The sequence below is a fragment of the Antennarius striatus genome, chromosome 14 (assembly GCF_040054535.1).
Source record: "Antennarius striatus isolate MH-2024 chromosome 14, ASM4005453v1, whole genome shotgun sequence".
Taxonomy (NCBI): Eukaryota; Metazoa; Chordata; class Actinopteri; order Lophiiformes; family Antennariidae; genus Antennarius; species Antennarius striatus.
The window spans coordinates 14,710,200-14,731,518 of NC_090789.1; the positions used below are offsets into that span (position 1 = coordinate 14,710,200).

General features: G+C 43.4%; 1 protein-coding gene across 2 annotated transcripts in view; it reads left to right on the forward strand.

Moving 5' to 3' along the window:
• Positions 1 to 365: 365 nt before the first annotated feature.
• Positions 366 to 21,319, forward strand: part of ext1b (exostosin glycosyltransferase 1b) — a 105,395-nt gene continuing 84,441 nt past the window's right edge. Inside the window, exon 1 of one of the 2 annotated variants that reach the window (XM_068333809.1) lies at positions 366 to 2,234. In XM_068333809.1, the coding sequence (XP_068189910.1) occupies positions 1,291 to 2,234 (944 nt within the window). In that variant the 5' untranslated portion in view covers positions 366 to 1,290. The remainder of the gene's footprint in view (positions 2,235 to 21,319) is intronic. The other variant, XM_068333808.1, reaches the window with a different exon arrangement.

Genomic DNA, 21,319 nt, shown 5'->3' on the forward strand with positions numbered 1-21,319 from the left:
GATAATAAAAAAAGTAAAAAGGACACCAAAACTTTTAATTATGTACTTCAAATACACACCTGGTTCATTTCGACTTTCCTGTCCCTTTATAGAGCTAAATAAAAGCATGAACCGCATGAAGGAACTGTGAGCTGCTGATCGAGCCTGAGAGCGAACATGTGACTGACAGTTTCTCCTCGGCGGCTTTGCTTCTCTGGCTCCTTTCCAAACAACTTTCATAGGTTTACAATTAGATAATTTGCACACGCAGAGGACTCCGGTTATGAATGGGTGCATTCCTTTAAGTCCCGCCTCTTCCGTTCCCACAGACCGACCAATCAGGAGAGCCGAAGCCGTCGATGGGACGTCGCGTCAGCTGCCGTCGTGTCGGGATTGGAATGTTACCGACTAACAATCGGAACAACTGAGCAGTCGGTAATTGGACGCAAGGATCCAGGAATCCCGTTTTTTTTTTTTAGAACATTTTCTCATCTTTTTGCCGGCGTCAGTTTCGCGTCTGTTTCCGTCCTGTCGACCGAACAACTTCGCCTGCTGCGTGGCTCCCCCCTCCACCGAGCTTCTTCATTCTGTCTCAGCGTGCGTGGGGCTGTGAGGGGGAGCTGGTAATAAATAAGAGAAATGCAGGGATTCGTTAGATTACAGTTCCATCGTTGAACTCCCCCCCCCCCCCCGCACGCTACGAACGCGTCCTCACGGGTTTCTCCTCGTCTTTACGCGGGACCAATGGAGTGATCCAAGCGGCTAGGAGCGAATTCACCACCCCGAAGGATTTTGGATCCGAGCGAGGCGGCGACACCGACGGGGGATTCTGCTCTCCTTAGTCAATGTGTTTGAGTTTGTCGGCCAAACGCGGTCGTACCTTTCCGTTTGGAGAAGCCCTAGGGGGCTCGATCCGTTCCCAGACGGGCGTCGGTACAGTTTTTACCGTTCGGATCGTCTCCCACCGGCAGCCCGGATGAGGGCGAGAGGAAGCGCAGGGGGAGAGAGCCGCCGCATGTGAGAGGGAGAACCGGGCGGCAGGGATCCTTTAGGTGCACCTAAAGCTCCTCCGTAGGCGCCGAGCGATATGGTGAAACTCTACAGAAGAGGGAGAACTGGACAATACTTTTAAAATCGCCCACATGCACTGGATCAATTGCTGGACTTGGGCACCGAATACGAAGAAGGGAGGTTGGGGATCCTTAGAGGCTGCCGGAGGATGGAGCGGAGTAGCCGGGGTTGGTGAGAGCCTAACTTCGGGCCACTTTACATTTCTTATTCCTAAGCGACTCCCCCCTGTTCCCAGGACACATGCAGGCCAAAAAACGCTACCTGATCCTGCTCTCAGCCGGTGCATGTTTGGTGCTTCTGTTTTATCTCGGAGGGGTTCAACTTCCAGCGGCGAGCAGGAGCCGGCATGACCGCAGCCGGAATGGGTACCGGCCCGATCAGCCCTGGCCTCACTTCTCGGACCCTTTACACATTTACTTGCCCTGGGATCAGATGGATTCAGAGGAGTACAACCTGCACATTTCTCCGAGGCAGAAGAAGGAGGTCAGCTCCAGTGTTTACAGAGGCAAACGGTGCCGCATGGATTCCTGCTTTGACTTCTCCCAGTGTCAGAAGAACGGATTCAAAGTTTATGTTTACCCGCAGCAGAAAGGGGAGAAGATCTCCGAGAGTTATCAGAATATTTTATCGTCCATTGAAGGCTCCAGGTTTTACACCTCAGACCCCGGACAGGCATGTCTTTTCATCCTGAGTCTGGACACTCTGGACCGGGACCAGCTGTCACCGCAATACGTCCACAACCTGAAGACCAAGGTCCAGAACCTGCCTCTGTGGAACGACGGCAGGAACCACCTCATATTTAATTTATACTCTGGGACATGGCCGGACTACACGGAAGATTTAGGCTTTGACATCGGTCAGGCGATGTTGGCCAAAGCCAGCATCAGCATCGAGAACTTCAGGCCCAATTTCGACGTGTCCATCCCCCTTTTCTCCAAGGAGCACCCGAGAACCGGCGGGGACAGGGGGTACCTCAAGTACAACTCTATCCCGCCTTTCAGAAAATACATGCTGGTGTTCAAGGGGAAGCGCTACCTGACAGGTATCGGCTCGGACACCAGGAATGCCTTACATCACATCCACAACGCGGAGGATGTGGTGCTGCTCACCACCTGCAAGCACGGCAAAGACTGGCAGAAGCACAAGGACGTCCGCTGTGACAGGGATAACGCAGAGTATGACAAGTAAGTTGAATGGAATGTAAAGTGTGTATGTGTGTGTGTGGAGGGGTCTTATTTCAATGACTTTAACACACGGAACCTGCTCGTGGATCCATCATCTCCATCATGCTTTGGCTCTGACAGGTTTTGCCTTTACCTGGCCTTCTAATATGCATGCTTGTAAATCAATAACAAGTGTGCAAGTGTGACTGGTTAACTGTGAGTGGTGGTGATGAGTGTTGTAAATAGGTCTTAGTTAGCCAACCTTTTTTTGACCCAACATGGTTCGGCTTCACCCTCCACTCCTCTTTTCTGGTTCCTCTTCGCTCACGTTGAAGATCTCCAGTCTATTAGCTCCCTGGACATCTCCCAGCCTGTCTTGCTTTCTTACGTAGGAATTCAATGCCCACCCAACGCCTTCCGGCCACACTCCGTGGGAGCAGTGCAGCCTTCACCAGGATTTGCATAGACATGTTTGATTTGCAGCCTGTACTTAGTGCAAATTAAGTGAAAGTCCATGATGGTAGTTCTTTCCTCCCTCAGGATTAGTATGAGCTCAGCCGTGATGTCACGACAGATTGGAGCATACCCAGGGCCTGCAGACTAGTTTCTATTCCTGACTTGTGTGTGCAAAGTTTGGTTTGGTTATAGGGTGATTCATTGTATATGAATCAGTCATAATGGCGTAATTATCACCTAGTTTTCTAGAATTACTGCATTTTTTCCCACTGAGCCTAAAGGGACAGCTGATTACCTTTCATTCTGTAAGGCCTACGGTTTATTAAGGTGGCAATTAATGAGTCTCCCTTGGGATCAGCAGCTGGATGTGAATGCCTGGTATGTGTCAATCAGGAGGGTGGTGTTTGCCACTTACATAGGAGGATTATGTCGTGAACTCCACTGTCAGGTTCACTTTACTTTGAGTGACATCGGTTTGATCTGCATTTATTGGCCTGTGTCTCTGTAAAGCCTGGATAACCTCAGGCATGTGATAACAGCACTTGTCGGCATTGTTCCAAGTGAGTGTGTGTACCTTTACGTGTCAAGGTTAAGGGCAAGGGTAGGTGGGGAACACATGGAAAGTTAACCCTACACATATTTCCATTCTATCAATCAGAGGTAGAGAAAACAGTGGTGGGGAAAGAGAAGAAAGAATTTGACTCCCCTTGAACTTGAACTCCCCTTGAACTCCCCTCCTCCTTTCCTGACAAACTGATAAAGCAGAAAAAGGGAGCGCTAACCAAACTTCACAAGCATTCACTTGTCTGTCCATTACTCATCCCTCTATCCTCTCTTTCTCTTACTCTCTCACATACACTCTTTCCCCCCCTTGCTGCATCCCTGGATGCCTTTTGCTCGGTGTCGTCTGGAGAGAGATACACCGTCCCTTATCTGACGTTCCCGTCAACAGCCCATCTGTGCTCTGCTCACGGCTGTTTCCCAATGGATCCAAGCTCCCCTCCGTACCCCCCAATGACTCTGTTTTGGGTTATTGATGCGCAGTGAGTTCAGTGAACTTGGAGCTGTTTCCACCGACTATAACATGTTTTTTAAGGCTGATTTGTTTGGATCAATATACTGTAGCTGTATGTTAGTTTTATTTTCAGTACCAGTAGTGTGTTTGACTTCAGTCCCAACTCAAAAAAGTCAAACTCACTTTAACTTTCCTTTCCCAAACTGTCCATATACGTCTTTATAAAGCGTTTCTTAGTTTTTTTGTGGTTGAGGTTAGGTGTTTAAATTCATAGCATCCTGGGCTACACTGGAAAACCAGAAACTCAAAGCATTTCTTCTGATGCATCTGACTGTTTTAAGTTTTCTTATAAACTTACTGAAGCCCCAGTGTGCGCACGTGTTGTAAAAACCCCTGATGTGACTCTCTCATGCAGGTAAGTGCATCTCTACACATTTTGCTGGTGTTCAAGCTTCTATAAGAAAGGGTTTGACAGTTGGGTGGGGGGATGCTGTGTTTCATGAATACACACACGTGTCAGAGCAGCTGTTAGCTGTGGAGACGTTGAATGTACAGTATGTACCTGGATGCATGTTGAATGCAGCCTGACACATGCTGTCCAGATGAGGTAGGCTCTTATCTTTAGATATATCCAGCTGTTTCTAATTAATATGCAGCCAACCTTAAACCGACACCCACACAACAGTTTTATTTATATATATATATATATATATATATATATATATATATATATACACATGCACACCCTACCATAGCTGGTGCTTCAGGGCAATCCAGGCTCATGTTTGCCTCCTGACCTTTGACCCTACAGCCATCCGCTGGAATGCTGCAGCACTACAAGCACTGCAGCAAGCAGAACGGAAGACTTCCAGCCAGCACACACCTACCTGCAGGAACTCCCACCCACCTATCATGCATACTCCGCACAATTATTCAATTGATTTCCTTAGCCGCACTAGCTTTCAATTGAAGACATTTCTGGTCCACTTTCATGGCCGAGCGCTGATGAAAGGCTTCTTTCACCGCTACATTATCCACTGAGGTTTCAAGGATTTCTGACAGTGGTCTGGGACAGTGAAAGGGCTCGACAGGCTCGGCCGGGGACGGATTTCACATGCAGTGGGATTTCACTGTAATGCCCTGCCTTGTGGTGACTAACCTGACTTACTGGCATTTGCCGTTTCCCAACATTGTAATTCACTTTAAACGGAGTTGTCATTTCTTCCTAAATAGGAAGTTAAACTTTAGTGGCCTGTCACTTCTTGTTTCAGAATGAATCACTTCAGGCGTGGATTTTTCATCGTATTACATCACCTGCATGTGCCTAAAAAGTCTTCCTTTTTTTTTTGTGGCCTATATTTTTCTCTGTGGATTCAAACATGGAGTTGACATTAAACCCAGTGTTTTAAGTGCTCTCTCTTCCACCAGGAAGGAGATTATCATGCTCAAATCACAAGTACAGTCTCATCTGATAGCGTGATTCGGTTGCTTAATGTAAGCCATCATTACCAAAGTGTTCTGCTCTCTTTGTTAAGCTTTCCTCTGACTCACAGCAGTGTCATCACCCCCACCCACCCCCTCATTTAATACTTAACCAGCGTTGTCGGCTCATATTGACTTTGTACTTCAGCTATTTCACTGGCAGCTGTCGCTCAAGGTCACCTGGGGGGACGTCAGAGAGAGAGAGAGGAGGAGCGAAATAGAACAGGTAGAGGTAGAGGGAGAGGTTCAGAGAATGGGCGAGTCAAGAGGAGAACCTGAAAACTTGTCTGTGTTCGTACGTGGCTGAAAAGTCTACGTGGGTGTGCAATCCAGTGACGATACACACCACACAGCTGGAGTTCATCCCATCTGTGTGAGATGTGGGGAGGGGGGCCCAATTGGAGTCCAGAAAAAATGCACATGTAATGGGTATTTTTACCCCCCATTAGGAGTCCATGACATTAACATCAACCAGCACCTCAGCATTTTCATTTCCACAGCTGTGTCATCAGCAGAAATTTTCCCCACTCGAGAAAATTCTCTTAGAAGCATTGGAGGCTGAAAAAGAGGGTAAAAAAAAAAAAGGAGGGGGGGGTGGAAGGGTATGGAGGGCCAGCCACTCTATTTTTTGCATTCCTCTGTTTCAGCCGCTACCCCTCCCCTCCCTCCCTCCCTCGTCCCCCTTTCCTCTCTATATCGGAACGGCATGGAAACACTGATGTGATTTGGCTGGAGATGGCTCCCTGCCACATTTCCATTTCCCCCCTTCTTTCTTCTTAATGACGCCGCAGCGGTTGACATTTTGTTGACACGCCGCTGCAGAACGAAGGCAAGAGCCGATCTCTGCCAAGCAAAAAAAGGAACCGGGAACAATTCGTCTATACCTTATCTCAGTAAAACACTTTTATGCGTGGGAATAAGTGACATTCACCTGAATGCCGGCGCAGTGGCGGGGCCTGATAGTGCGGACTCTTGTTTGGGATATGAAGTGGCCAATGAATGGCAAACAGTCATGTTGCTGCTTTGCTGTTTGGCAGGAGAGGGTGTCACACACTCCGGATTGTCGTTGGGTTTTTTTTTTTTCTGTAGTCAGACTAATAAATCATGAATATTTCATGATTGCCTGCTCCCTGCTAGATAAAGTACTGTGCTGGTGATGGTGATGGTGAATGTTAATGATGTGGAGGATAATAAGTTTGAATGGAGTGCAACTTAATTAGGACTCTTTAAAATGCGTGTAACAGGCTTTAACCAGATTAACCTTCTGTTTGTTATTTGGTTTTATCAGGCTCTCTATCCATCTCACATTCCTTCTCGTCATTCTTCCCTCTCATCCTCTCAACCATCTCTTCTTTGAGTTGCTTCAGCCTCATTCGGCGCTATCTGGGCCAAGTCACTGTCACCACTGTGATGAGAGAAGTCAACACGGCTGCATCGGTTTATTTCTGCTGCACCTCTAAGCTGCCACAGCATCTGTTTCCTTTAAACACGGTGTTTTCTCAGTCGTCACTTTCTGCTTATATAAACATACACTCCTGTAGCATTATTAGAAATCTCTCCTGGGCTGCTGCTACCGATCATTTTTTGGATTTTCATCTTAATGATTTAATTGAAAATGTTATAAAAACATGAAAAATATCTGTAACAAGGTCCTTGATGGCAAAGATATATCTTTGAATAATAGTCTTGTTAAATTATACCGAGTTTACAATGAAAACTGGAAACTGAATGTATTTACAATCGGTTATTGTTAACTGAAAGTTGCTGTCATTGTTACCTTGGATGTTATTCATTTTTAATCATTTTTAGAGCTTCGCTGTTTCACGATCTTATTGCACTTCTTAATTCTGAGATATTTTCTGGCTTGTCGCAGGCTTGTCTGTCTTGAAGGTTGCATCAACTGAATAATGTGGTAATTGTTTTTATTTGTTTAGTTCATTAAATATTTGTAAATAATGAAAAATTTAAAAAAAAAAACATTCGTAAAAGCTCTGACTGCCAAAACTGACGGCCAAATATTTTCTGTGAAGTCTGTTGTGGTTTTCAAGGATTTTAACCACATGCTTTGAAGTCTTCTTATATGCTAGAATCTTTCTGTAAATTTTTGCAGCAAGTTTGGATCTTTATTATTAAAGAGGGCTGCAATACAAAGTAACGCCTGGCAAATTATAATATAAACAGCTCTGTCAGACTGCGGTGATTTAAATTCATTAAAACAGATTTCTTTTGAATGGTTGCATGACATCTTTTTGTTGTGCAACAGTTGTGCAAATGCACGTTGATCTGTCAAAGTTGTAATTCGGTTTCCTGTAATAATAAGAAAGCCAGATGTTCACACCTGAGACCCTACCGCCGGTATATTTTTTCCACTGTTATTCATGCCACTATCGAAATGAGTCAAGTTCTTGATGAATCCTCTCACGAATGTTTCGGCTCTACTAATCTCCTCACATTTATACTGAGTTTGTGTTGCCATGCGTTTCTGTCTGTGTGATTTTTGGCCATGTGTGCTGCTCATTCATCCGTGCCCTTTTCGTCTGTCTGTGTATGTGCTCATCCCCTCCGTTGTGTCTTTTTCTTTGTACATGGCCATGTGAACACGAGTGTGTGTGTGGGTGCATGCAGGATGACTGAGGTCACGACCCCGTTGTCTGTCCCCTTACTGAGTGACGAAGCCAAAGCCCCACTCGCTGACCCACATTCATTGAAGGATTACCAGCGCAGCCAAGCCGACCCGGGCCAAGGGGGTGGTGGAGGCGGTGGTTCAGCGAGGGGTGGTCATGAACTCTGCTCTCACATACACACACACATACAGACACACACACACACCGGATCAGACAGTAAAGCCAAAGTGAACCATCCCGCTTCCCTTATCCCAGCCCAGCTGCCGACTAGTTGGTGAAGAGAGATTGATCAGCTGTGAGGGTCCCCTCTCAAAAAGAAAATCAATGAGGGCATTAGCACAGCAAGTAGCCCCCCCCCCCCAATCATTTCCTCCATTAAAAGCTGCCCAATTCCACCCCGCAGGAAAAAAAACAAAAGAGGTCTGAATACATGTTGTGCCTTTGGTAACGGCAATTGAAAATGTGAAGAATAACAAGGCATCAAAAAGCCTCTCCTTTCTGCAAACTGTCAGGAAATGTGTGCAAAGACAGAATTTATATAGATAAGAGACACAGATGTTACTAGAAGTTGTTAGAAGTTGTTAGCCTCTTCCATGACTCTTCCTTTTTTTTTCTGGCGCTAAAAGTGAACTGCAGTTAAAAGTTTGCTGGCGAACAGGTATCTGCGTTTTCTCGATGGTTTGACAGTATAGAACAGGACGAGAACGAGAAGCTGATTGGGTCCTTGTTAACTCAACTAAAGCAGGCAGGTACGTGTCTAGATGTAGAGAATGTGATGAACGGGACAGACACATGATTGGCTTCTCATTAAAATCTTTCCTGAAGAAAAAGGAAAGGAGGATATGGCCGATGTCTGCAGGTTTGACAAGTACTCTTAGTTCTGAAGTCTTTTCTTATATTTCACATGTTTTCATGAAACACAGGGCGACTCAGCTCGAAGAAGACGACCTCCGTACTCTGTCATGCGAACATTCCGTGTTCCTTCTTTTGCACTGTTTTGCCATTGGCCCTTTAATTTTCTTTTTTTGTCAGTGTGAAAGTTTGTCTTACAGATTTTTTAGTAGCATTTTATGGTCTTCTTTTTATTTGGGGTTTTTATGCTAGGCATGTTTTTATTTCAAGGATCTGTTCTTTGCTGTCTTAGGTTTTGTAAGAAGTGAGGCGTGTGATGTGATTGTTTGCAAAAGGTTGTACTCGGGAACCTGTTTTTGAAAGTTTATGGATTTCAGGTCATGAAACAAATGTCCAAAAGTGGACTGCTTTAGTACAAATGATTGATGAGTGAACGGCTTACTCAACTTCCTGTAACAAACATCAAACAGATAGATCAGGATGTAAACTTATCAAACTTTTAAATGCAAAAACTTGTGTTGTCCTATGTTCTCTTTCTCCTTGTGGCCTTGTAATGAGCTGGCATCTCATCCGGGTATACCTCCCCTGTCGTATTCAACTGAGATAGACTCCAGCATAACCTGTGAAGACTCTGAGCTCCAGGTGTGTGTCAGTGATTGTTTATTTTATAGATTTATAGATTTGGATGATTGGTCCCAAAATGGAAAATTCCCTCATTTTTTTCTTTACCGTTTTTTTTCCAATGATACAGGTGCTTTTACTTGAGGCCTAGTCAGACTTTACCAAATTATTGAGAGAAACTTTCACTTGGAAATAAATTTAGTTGCTTTTACACAGAGGAAATGACAAAAGGAATCAGGTATTCAGCGCTACTTTGAGATTTAACAACGCTTTAGTGCTCTCTTTCATCCCTCCTCTTTGCTCGTGGGACTGGTCAAGTAGACACTTTCCCTATGGGCGAATTAGGCTGTGGTTAAATGGCTGTTATCTTTTTTCCTCCTAAACTACGTGTGTGTGTGTGTGTGTGTGTGTGTGTGTGTGTGTGTGTGTGTGTGTGTGTGTGTGTGTGTGTCAGCGGACAGAAAGGATGGTGGGGGGGTTAGCCACTGGTCCCAGGGCTCCCAGGGATTTGTTCCTCTTCCTGAATGACTCCCAGGCTTTGCAGAACCAGCTCATCTGTGAGGGGCAGAGGGATGAAAGTCTGTCCGGCAACTGCTGCTGACTCTGAAAAACAATAGTTAATATTACTTTTAAAGTTAGAAAAAAGAGGCTTTGTGAGGGGGTTAATAGCACAGGTTTATGGCAGACTTTATAGCCCTGAGTGGTCGTTCAGCAAACACCTATTGGTAAGACAACTGGTCATTGACATCTCATCTGTCTCTGTCTCTGTCTCTGTCTCTCTCTCTCTCTCTCTCTCTCTCTCTCTCTCTCTCTCTCTCTCTCTCTCTCTCTCTCTCTCTCTCTCTCTCTCTCTCTACCCCCCCACACAGGAGCAAAAACAAACACTCACATTCAAATAGTAATTGGCAAGTGGGGGAAATGTGAGCATGGGTAAAGAGGAGGCAGTTGAGTTGGGGGAGTAGGAAAGGGCAATAGCTTAAAACAGCATTATGTCACTGAAGAATGTCTGCATGGTTCAGTGTTTAAGGGGCCAGGGCTTCGTGGAGAGAAAGAGGGTTTTGTTGGAGCAGATCTGGCAAGCTGATGGAAGGGCTCTTTCCCCTGTCTGGTTCATCATGCTTTATGGCTCGGCTGGTCTTCCACTCTTGGACTGTAAAAGTTAGAGGGTGCCCCCAGGCACTCCAAAGGGGTCTTATTGTGCTGAAGTTTACACTCTTTCCAGAGGGCATGCCTGTGCTGTGCTGACACTGCAGCCTCCCCATATGGTCCCCTTTTCACTCCTTCGTGTTTCACTCCATCTCTACTCAACCCGACTCTCCTGCTGTGGTAACTCCAGCTTGTGGATCCCTGGAGAAGCCGGGAGGACAACTGGCAACAGCGTTCGTTCTCATAACTTCATCTACCAACAACCGTGCCCTGGTTTAGCAGATTCTTGGGTAATTCACGCATCAGCAATCGAGCCAAATCTAATTACAGAGGAGGGGGAGGCAGTTGTGGAGAAGGAGATGGTTACAAGGGAAGAAGACATCTGGTCTCACCCAGAGCGTGGGTGTGTGATTGACCAGGGAGAGGAAGGAAATTATAATTCCTGTTAATCTCCTGTTTTTTCCCAATTTTAGTATGACAGTTGGATTGGTTGTGCCACTGTGTGGTGATTATTCATGAGCTTGATTGGGCCTCCTTTTGAAAGTAAGTAGGAGATCCTGCATGTGTTTGGGAGGCAATATAGGACTAACTGCAGCTACTTGTAGTATTGCGGGTGCTTAATTTAATGCCTTTTCCTGCTTTCTATTGTCTTTTACTGTGCAATATTAACAGCCTAACTACAATTACCTAGAGTGTTTGATTCTGCATACATGTGATGACCTGAAAACAGTTGCTAGAATTACATCCTAAGACCCCGATCAACTGATCATTTTACATCACAAATAAATATTTGACGTTGTTTGTGGTTCAGTTATTTCCATAAAGATTCAGCTATCTGATGATATATTCCTGAGGGTTCTGACAGCAGATATCCTTTTTCAGCTTGGGATGTATAGTCCCTTGTTCTCATTTCCTGCCTCTTGTTTCTGTTAGTGGGCTTATCTCTGAGAAATAGGAGGCTTTTTCTGTTTTAGTGGCTTATTTTGGACTTTGCAGCATCCTGAACTGTGGAGACAGCCCTTCGCTTTCAAAGCTTCTGCATCTTGTTACATCCCACTTCAAAGCGGTGATGTATTGTAATTGTCAGTGTTGGTGTGTTCGTCCAGCTGTCCATCCGTTGGTGAGTCCACCACATATTTTCGCAATCGTTGCTGATAGATGAAACAAAAAGCACATTACTCGGGCGGCAAAGGGGATGAAAATGAGATTTTGAATTCAGGGTTGTCATGGGATTTTGAAGTCTGTAACTGCATTGGTTCTTGTTCGTCTGTGCAGCTCACTTGCACGACAGATTGTCTGGATTGTTTGAAGTGGCTCAGTTGAGTGATGTGTGGATAAGTTTAGGCTACTTTAGCCCATAGAGAACATAGATTCTATAATGAGAGATGTAAACCTTTTTTCATCACAACAATGACACCTTTGTTAGTCTTCACTGAAGAAGATAAAGGTTAAACAAAAGCCACTCCAATGTGAGATTTTAGATAGCATGATGGGGTCCCAAAAGTTAATGAGTGCTCCAATAATTTAACTCCCTGTTCAGGCCTTTTTATGCTCCCTGTTAGTCTGTCTATAAATGGCCTTTTCCACGATGGTTGATCTAATCTAAACTTATGATAAACTTATGACAAAAAGAGTCTGAATTCATCCTTTGAAGGATGTGTCTTTTCAGGGAGGAGTGATATGAGAAACATCAAGCTAAGCCAATCAGAAGAGGAGCTGGGCATGTCATGACATGGCCTTCGTGGGATTTGTTAGTTTGTTTGATGGAGATGTGTACACTCCTGGTGTCCTTTAGTTGGGTAGCTGCCTGGCCTTACAAGAGTATGAATGACACAAAAATTACTCTGCAGATTCAACACTTTCAATGCATTAATGCATTTCACTAGTAATGGTTTTAGTTTTCTGAGGATAATTTCACAGTGTGGGCAGCACGGTGGCACACTGTTTATCACTGTTGCCTCACAGCAAGTAGGTCCTTGGTTCCATTCCTTCCTGTGCACAGTTTTTGTTCTCCTTGTGTCTTTGTTGGTTCTGTCTGGGTTCTCTGGCTTCCTCCCACCTCCAACACATATGCAAATTAGGTGAATTGGTCTCTTTAAATTGACAATTGGTGTGAATACGAGTGTGAATGAGTGTCTTTCTGTGTGGCCTTGTGATAAACTGTCGACTTGTGCAGGTTACAATGGTATGAAAAAGTTTGGGCACCCATGATAATTTTCCAGATTTCCAGATTTTCCTTTATAAATTTGAACAGTGTTTAGGGTCGCTGTCTTGTTGACGTATCCAGCCCCAGCATAACTTCAACTTTCTCTGATTCTTAAACATTGTTTGCAAGAATCTGCTTATATGGACTGGAATCCATGTGACCTTCAACTTTAACAAGATTGCCAGTACCTGCTATGGACACACAACCCCACAGCATGATGTAACCACCACCTAATTTTACTGTGGGTAGCATGTGTTTGTTTTGGAACACTGTTTTCTTCATCTGCCATGCGTACCACCCCCTGTTATGTTCAAATAACTCAATTTTAGTTCAATCAGTCCAGAGCACTTCATGCCAAAATGAAGCTGGCTCGTCCAAATGTTCCTTAACATACCTCAAGTGGCTCTGTTTGTGGCATGTGTGCAGACAAGGCTTCTGCATCGCTCATCCATAGAGCATCCCTTTGTGCAAAGTGTGCTGAATAGCTGAACGATGCAGCTAGATGATGTTTGGAGCAGGTCTGTGGGATGACTTTGAGTGTTTTCACCATCCATCGCCTCTGCTTATCTGACTTTTTTCTTGGCTTGCTACTCCGGGCCCTAACTAGAACCGTACCTGTGTTCTTCCATTTCCTCACTACGTTCCATATAGTGGAAACTGACAGCTGAAATCTTTGAGATAGCTTTTTGCATCCTTCCCCAAAACCATGATGTTGAACAACCTTTGTTTTAAGGTCATTTGACAGTTGTTTGGAGGCTCCCCTGTTGCCACTGTTCATAGAAAATGGAAAGAGGACAACAACTTACAATTGGCCACCGTAAATACCCTTTCTTGTCATTGCCTTCACCTTTGTATGTGGGTCAGGGGTCAGTGAGATTACTAAACAAATTTTGTGTACCAATAATTAGTGCTAAAGTTATTCAAATAATTTATGCACCGGTCTACTTTTGTTTAAATAATGATTGCACACTTTTTGTAAATCCTATAAACTTCCTTTCACTTCTCAAATATTACGTCTGCTGTATGGTATATTTAACGGAAATTGTTGATCCAAACAACCAGTGATATAATGGAAAATGTGAAAAATTATCAGAGGTGCCCAAACTTTTTCATACCATTGTATACCCACCTCCCACCTAATGTTACCTGGGCAAGGCTCTAGCGTAACTCCATGACCCAGATTTAGATAAATGACTAAAGACAAAATGATGAGTGATTCTTCCATCTTTAAGAAAATGAATGAATGATGATTTAACACATACATTCGGCAGTGGCTTCAGCTGTGTGATAAGCTCAAGGAATTTTCAGTATTGTTGCTTCTATATTGAGGTCATTGGTCAAATCCCCCACTTGCTTCCCACCGGCACCAGTGTGTGCGTTTGCGTGCGTGCATGCGTGTGTGTGTGTGTCTGTGTCTGTGTGTGTGTGTGTGTGCTTCTGGGAAGGAAGTGCTTCTGTTTGCTTGTGAGCTGCATCTGGAGTTTGTGGGGTATCTGGTGACTGAGGAGTATTAGCTCATAACTACATAGCTTGTTATCTATAAACACACACACACACACACACACACACACACACACACACACACACACACACACACACACACACACTTCTTATGAGACTGCTGACTTGTCACAAGTTAAAGGAAAACGAACGGATATCTCTTAACTGTTTTTTATTGAGCCCCACATTGTCTCAGCCATGAGTCTGAGTGTCTCTGAAGTATTTTTTTTTTCTCTGTAGAGACAGAAATCCAGACAAGTATGTGTTAGGTTTACACTGCAGTCTGAGCAGTGTGTGTTAAATTGCGTATCTGCATGTGCATATGATGCCCGCGTGTCTCCTCAGCAAAGTAGTGCTGATTCAGAAGTGTGTCCCTCCGTTCCCACTTAATTCCTGCTTTCCTCAGTGACTGTTCTTCTTTTTAAGCCTTCAGGCAACCCTCTCTCTTTCTATCGCTCGCTCTCTCACTCTCCCTCTTCTCTCTCGCACGCACACACACACACACACACACACACACACACACACACACACACACACACACACACACACACACACACACACACTCATTCCCTGACGCATACTCAACAGCATCTTGTTTGGCTGAAAATCCGGCGCAACCTCCAACGGCGACCACTCATGTGGAACCCCCGAAAGCTACGAACATGAATAATGTATCACCAAGAAGAGTTTTTATTCATGTATTTTATTTATTTATTTATTTTTCACACTTCGTATTAACCAGCATGTTCACACATACAGTCCGCTTTACATAAGGGTCCCAGCAGCCTCTGGATTTCACCAACATTTGCAAAAGCGGCACAGAAGCATCGACTCCCTGTTCTCCCTCTTTGACTTTGAGAAAACTTCATGTGAATTCCATCCAAGGGGTGAATGCTGAGAGTTCAATGCTGCAAGGTCTGAGGAGCAAAGGAGATTCATTGCTCAGTAAATTGCATTTAATGTGAAGTATGATGTACAACCAATTGAGTCTCAAAGTCGACAGCTTCCCTGGAGGGTGATAAGCTCATTAAAAGATGGCAGATGTCATTCAGCAGCAAATCATGTGTTTTAAAGAAGAAAAACGTTTGAGTTAGATACAAAAGACAACCATTTAAAGTTAAATTTATGCCTAAAATATGCCTTCCAACCTGAGCTTATAACTTCTTTTACATCCCTCCTCATATTTTGGACCACTTCCCTTTCTCTCATAAATAACAGATACCCTGTAATGCAACATTTTTGCCAACACAAGTGTTCACTTTAAAAAAAACTTCATGCCAACATTGTGGAAATAATCATCACACACGGAGATTGTGCACAGGAATGCAAAGACAATTGAAAACACTAGTATGCATGTCAGACCAGCAGTTAGTGATGTAACCTTTAAAAGTATTCAACACCGTTGAGCTGCAAAGTCTGCAGCACATACAAAACAGTTTCTTGTTGTTCTGAAGGGGCCAACCTGCAACTGAATCCCGACCATTGAAATTAAAATAAGGAGTTTGTACATCTGCGTCAAATTTGAACAAGTTCTTACTCATTCGTAAAGTTTCATACAAATTTGCAATCTAGTTTTGAAAGGCTAGAAGGGCATACCACCCCCCCCCACAGAAGCACTGGTGGAAATGTCCACTTGGCTGGGGCTAAAAGACGAGGTACATCTCAACCCTGCCCTACTTATTACGAGAGTTTATGTCAGCATATCAAAGTCCTTTCATTACTAAGATGTAGCTTCAACATTACAGACCTGTCACTTTTTCAAAATCTGCTTAAATAATTCAGGAAAGCGACAGAAAAACATTTTGTTTTGGTCTTTAAAAAATTGGTTAAAGAAATGTTTCTGCAGAGCATCGCAACAGCTTCATGTAGATGTTCACCTGCCCTTCATGTAACGTGTGGGATTATGTCTGTTATGTTTAAATCATTTTCCAAACAGCTCTGTGAGTCTGTCTTTTGGGTATGCAGCCCTGTGTGAGTCCACAGAGTGTTTCTAGAGAAACACAATCATCCTCATGACATGTTGCAGGCTTGAGGCTCACCCACACAGTAAAAAGCTCCTGCAGCTTCTCATTTAAACACTTCAACACTGACTCAGTCTGTTGCTTCTTTAACTGGACTCAATGGGTCATTCATAACGTCTCTGTTTAAATCAAATTTAATTTGGTCTCAAGACTTAAACTTTTGTTCTTATATGTTCTTGTCAAATGTATTTGTCGTTGCTTTTTCATAAATTGCAGTGTTCCGACATTTTAAATAGATTCCATGTCCTAAGCAGTCATACTATGTTATCTACAGTATGTAGCATTAGATAGCTGCAGGTGACCCTCAAATTAAGGAACTAAAATCTTAAAAGGCACTTCATGGTAAAAATATAAAGAAAGGTCTGTGTTAGTCTCTAGTAGCTTGGTTTACTAAAGCATTTTTGCTGAGCAACAGAAAATGGTATTTTCAGCACTATAAGGCGCACCTAAAAGCCTTTAATTTTCTCAATTTCTTATAATCCAATGTGATTTATATATTAAAAAAAGTTTTAAAATAGACTATTCATTGAAGATGAGTTCTCAGATGCGTTTTATAATCCAGTGCGCTTTATAATCCAGTGCACTTTATGTATGATTTTAAAAAAAAAAAAAAGGCCATTCATTGACAGTGCACCTTATAATCCAGTGCGCCTTATAGTATGGAAAATACTATAATTCTAATGAAATACAACTTTAGATGAACTTTGCTGAAAAATCAAGTGTGGCTAGTTGCTCTGAGTCGCAGCAGTCATAGTCATAGCAGAGAAACTGTCAAATGTTCCCGTTCCATTAGTCACATATGTCAGTACACATGAAACATTTCTCTGTCCTACCATTATAGGTTCTAGCAGTGTCAGGTTAGCGTTATCTCAACTATCCATGCTAATCGGAGTGCTAGAGTTAGATTAGCGTCAGGAAGTCCTGTTATCCCATAATCACTATCTGTAACTCCCGTCATCTTCAGTGGCTCCACGTCACTTTATATCATGTTTAACTCCAGGTCCCCACCGCGCTATGCATCATGTCGCCTACTATGCATATTTTACACTGCACTTAAAAACGATTAGCCCGCTTTAATGCCACATGCCTCACTGTACACTTTAATTTCATGTGTGATCTAAAAGTACGAAATCAATATGTAACTCTTGTGAATGTTTAATTCCCACTGATGTACTAAAAGTAAGCATTTATAAAGTTCCTGTCAAATGATTCAAGTCCAGGAGACTAAAACTATTTTCTAGATCGCAACAAAGCAACAAAAATCATTCCACACAGCTGTTCTTCCTCTTTCCTCCAGCTCAGAACCTGAAGTATTCCTCTTCATCGGGTCAAGCCTTTGTAGTGGCCGTGCTGTCTGGTTAATGATTGTCAGATAATATTACCCAACGTATCCCTATCAAGGCCGTATGTGTCAGCCTGTCACTCCTTATCTGTGTGTTGCTCCACGCATGGATGTTGATGTACACACACACAAAACACACATGGGTTGTGAGACTGGAAATCTGAGCTGCGAATGAATAAGCCGGTCTGCTGCGGAAAGCACAGCTGGACACTGTTTGCTGGTGAATACAAGCTGCCACCCACAGCCGAGCATTGTGTTAAAAGGTCCTCTTCTTCTCCTCTGCTTCAGTCATACTGACATTTCTCATTACTCCATGGTAATTCATGGTATTTACTGACGTGATGTCACGCATGTCTTTTTTGTGACAAAATGCGGCGGGATCTCTGAGCGTGTACGCCAAAATCACTTGTCTCCTCACAGCATTTGTGCTCAGCTCGCTCAACCGTGTGAATGTGAAGCGTCCTTTTAGTGCTTTGTGAGACTGTCGGTTTTTAGAGGAGATAAAATCATGTTTCATCCACACATGCGGTAAACGCCCCATGTCATCACAGCCTTCTTCACTTGTTTGCATGTGTTATTGTCACAGAAAGTTTCGAACAGCAAATAAGCTCCTACCGCAGCGTAAAATGGAATCTTAATACATTATGTTAATGGTTTGCTTAATAGCCATATGATGGCAGGAGAACATTACCATTCATGAATCAATATGGAAATAATTATTTCACTGGTCACTAAGAACTAAAAGGATAATTTCGTATGTTAATGCAGTTCATCTGTGAGTGCATGGGAGTAAAACAGACCTCTTTTAGACTAAATCCGGTGTTGCGCTTAAATAGCAAGTTCTTCCTTTTTTTGGGTTTGATGGGAAAATTGATGCAGTAACCTGCCAGGAGAGTTGAAACTGAATCGACTTATGAAGAAATACAACTGAATGTCAGTCCCATAAGCCCGCGATCAGACTAAGTGGTCAACAGTATTGTTGTTTAAGTTATTTACACAAAATGTAGAAGTTAGTATGGTAAAGGGAACCTAATACAGAAAGTGGACATTTGTCATATTTGGTGGTGGTTGTAAAAAAGGTCAGCATGAAACCGTGATGGTGTTTTAGCAAAGAAATAACTTTACTTTTGTTTGATACCCCCAAAGGCTTTCCAAAGTCAGGATTTCAAACTTGTTATTGTCTTATTATCCCCAGCTTTGACTGGGGGCATTAGGAATAAAGGACCTGGTTCCTAGTTTTGAATGGAATTCAGCTACCCTGAGGTTGTACTATCCCCTGACAGACCACGTCCCACAGTAAAGTGCAATCTGAGTTCAGTCGAGCTGAACAGAGATGGAACTGCGTAGTGGAAATAGTGGCTTAAGTGAGGAGTTTGGGTTCCAGCCATGGTCACATTTAATTTCCGGAGCACATCTCAAATAATATTCACCTTTCACCAAACCGTCTACTCATAACAGCCGAGAACTGAATTGGTTCTGTTTGACATTGAGGAACTTTTGTCACATATTATATATATTATTTTTCATTTCCGTAGTTCCGTATTTATTCTGTCTTTGGCATTTGTCTCAGATGAGATTTGTTTGATTCTGCGGCATGAATGAAAACCTTCACTATTTTTCCCCCAAAACTTTACAAACATTTTTATTTTATTTTGGTTAATTAATGCTTAGCACAAATTAAGTTTCTGGTTTTGTTCAGTTGATCAGACAAACGGCAAAATAAAAACACATCGCCTTATTTTACGTTTCATAGTAACCACTTGTTGATGAATATCATTTAGTTTTATAAGACATCAGCCTGAAATAACTCAAGGACTAGAAATGTTTCTTTTTATATTTGGTTGTTAGCAGTGCGTTCATCATTCATTCATTCATTCATTCATTTTCTGCCGCTTCGTCCGCCGTAGCTGGTCACCGGGAGCTGCATCCTATCTCAGCTGTCATAGGGCGTGAGACGGGGGGACACACTGGGCACGATGCCAGTGCACCGCGGGTGTTCATCATTTCAATTCATTAAAGCACCAGACCTGTTTTTTGTGAATCTGAAAGTGCTTCAACGTGGAAATGTTTCTTATTTACATTGCAACACGCTGCTTTGATTAATTGCTCTAAACCTACAACAAATGATCTGGTTTTATAATTAAGGTATCTACATTTATAAGCGCAGACCGGTAAGGAAACAACCAAAATTTCCTTACAAGGTGCAACAGAACAGTAACACCAAATACTACGCTAAAAGAAGGGGCCAGCTTCAGAAAACCTTGACGTGAGATTTTTTGGTGTGGCTTGGCTGACCCCTGCGTGAGTGCAGCTCAGCTTCCTCCACGCAGTTGACTGGCTGGCTCTACAGGCATCTGAAAGGGAAGTGTAAAGTGGCCGGCCCTTGGAAACAATGGGTGTTGTGACTGCTGGCAGGAAATTGAATGAGTTTAAATCACCGCATCACAAGAGGGAAATGCCAAGGGAGAAGTCACCAATGCTCTTTCTTTCTAAACAACTTGCTTACTGTTTTCGCTCCTTCTCACGCAAATCCTGTCCCAGAAAAGAAACAAGCAGATGGATACAGATGGGTACCCGTGTGCAGATGCTTTTCTTCCAGCTTTTTGTCACTGAAAAATTAAAGAACTATATCAAACTTTAGTCAAATATGTGATAAAAGACACTGAGTTTTAGCGTGTTGAAATGGTTACTGAAGATATTAATATACTCATTATATACTCATTATTTAATGAGAGGAAGGAAAGGAGGAACGTGTGTTCCTAGGAAGAGAGAGAAGAGAAATGCCAAGAGTATAGGACTCTTGGCGTATAGGACTCTTGACAGGAAAAGGTAGAGAGTTGGTTGACATGATGCAGAGGAGAAAGGTAGACGTAATGTGTGTCGAAGAGATCAGGTGGAAAGGTAGCCAGGCAGAAATTGGAAAGACTTGCAGCAGGTTAGGGTGATTAAGGATAGGGATGGAAGTCTATTGACAGGTGCCAGTAGTGTGATGGGAAGATGGAAAGAGTACTTTGAAGAGTTGATGAATGAGGAAAAAGAGAGAGAACAAAGACTAGAGGAGGTGACTGTTGTGGACAGGGAAGTAGAAAAGATTAGTCGGGGTGAAATGAGGAGGGCATTGAAGAGGATGTAGAGCGAAAAGGCAGTCAGTCCTGATGATATACCTGTGGAGGTTTGGAAGTGTCCAGGAGAGGTGGCAGTAGAGTTTCTGACTGGGTTGTTCAACAGGATCTTAGATAGTGAGAAGATGCCTGAGGAATGGAGAAGTGTGCTGGTGCACACTTTTAAGAACAAGGGAGATGTGAAGAGTTGTGGCAACTACAGAGGAATAAAGCTGATCAGCCATACAATGAAGTTATGGGAAAGAGTAGTTGAAGCTAGACTGAGGGCAGAAGTGAGCATTTGTGAGCAGCAGTATGGTTTCATGTCAGAAAAGAGTACTACAGATGTATTTGCTTTGAGGATGTTGATAGAGAAGTACAGAGAAGGCCAGAGGGAGCTGGATTGTGTTTTTGTAGATCTGGAAAAAGCTTATGACAGGGTGCCCAGAGAGGAACTGTGGTATTGTATGAGGAAGTCTGGAGTGGCAGAGAAGTATTTGAGAGCGGTGCAGGACATGTATGAGGACTGTAAGACAGTGGTGAGGTGTGCTGTAGGTGTGACAGAGGAGTTCAAGGTGGAGGTGGAGGTTCGCTATGGTGATGGACAGGCTGACAGACGAGGTTAGACAGGAATTTCCATGGACTATGATGTTTGCAGATGACATTGTGATCTGCAGTGAGAGCAGGGAACAGGTGGAGGAGAAGCTAGAGAGGTGGAGGTTTGTCCTGGAAAGGAGAGG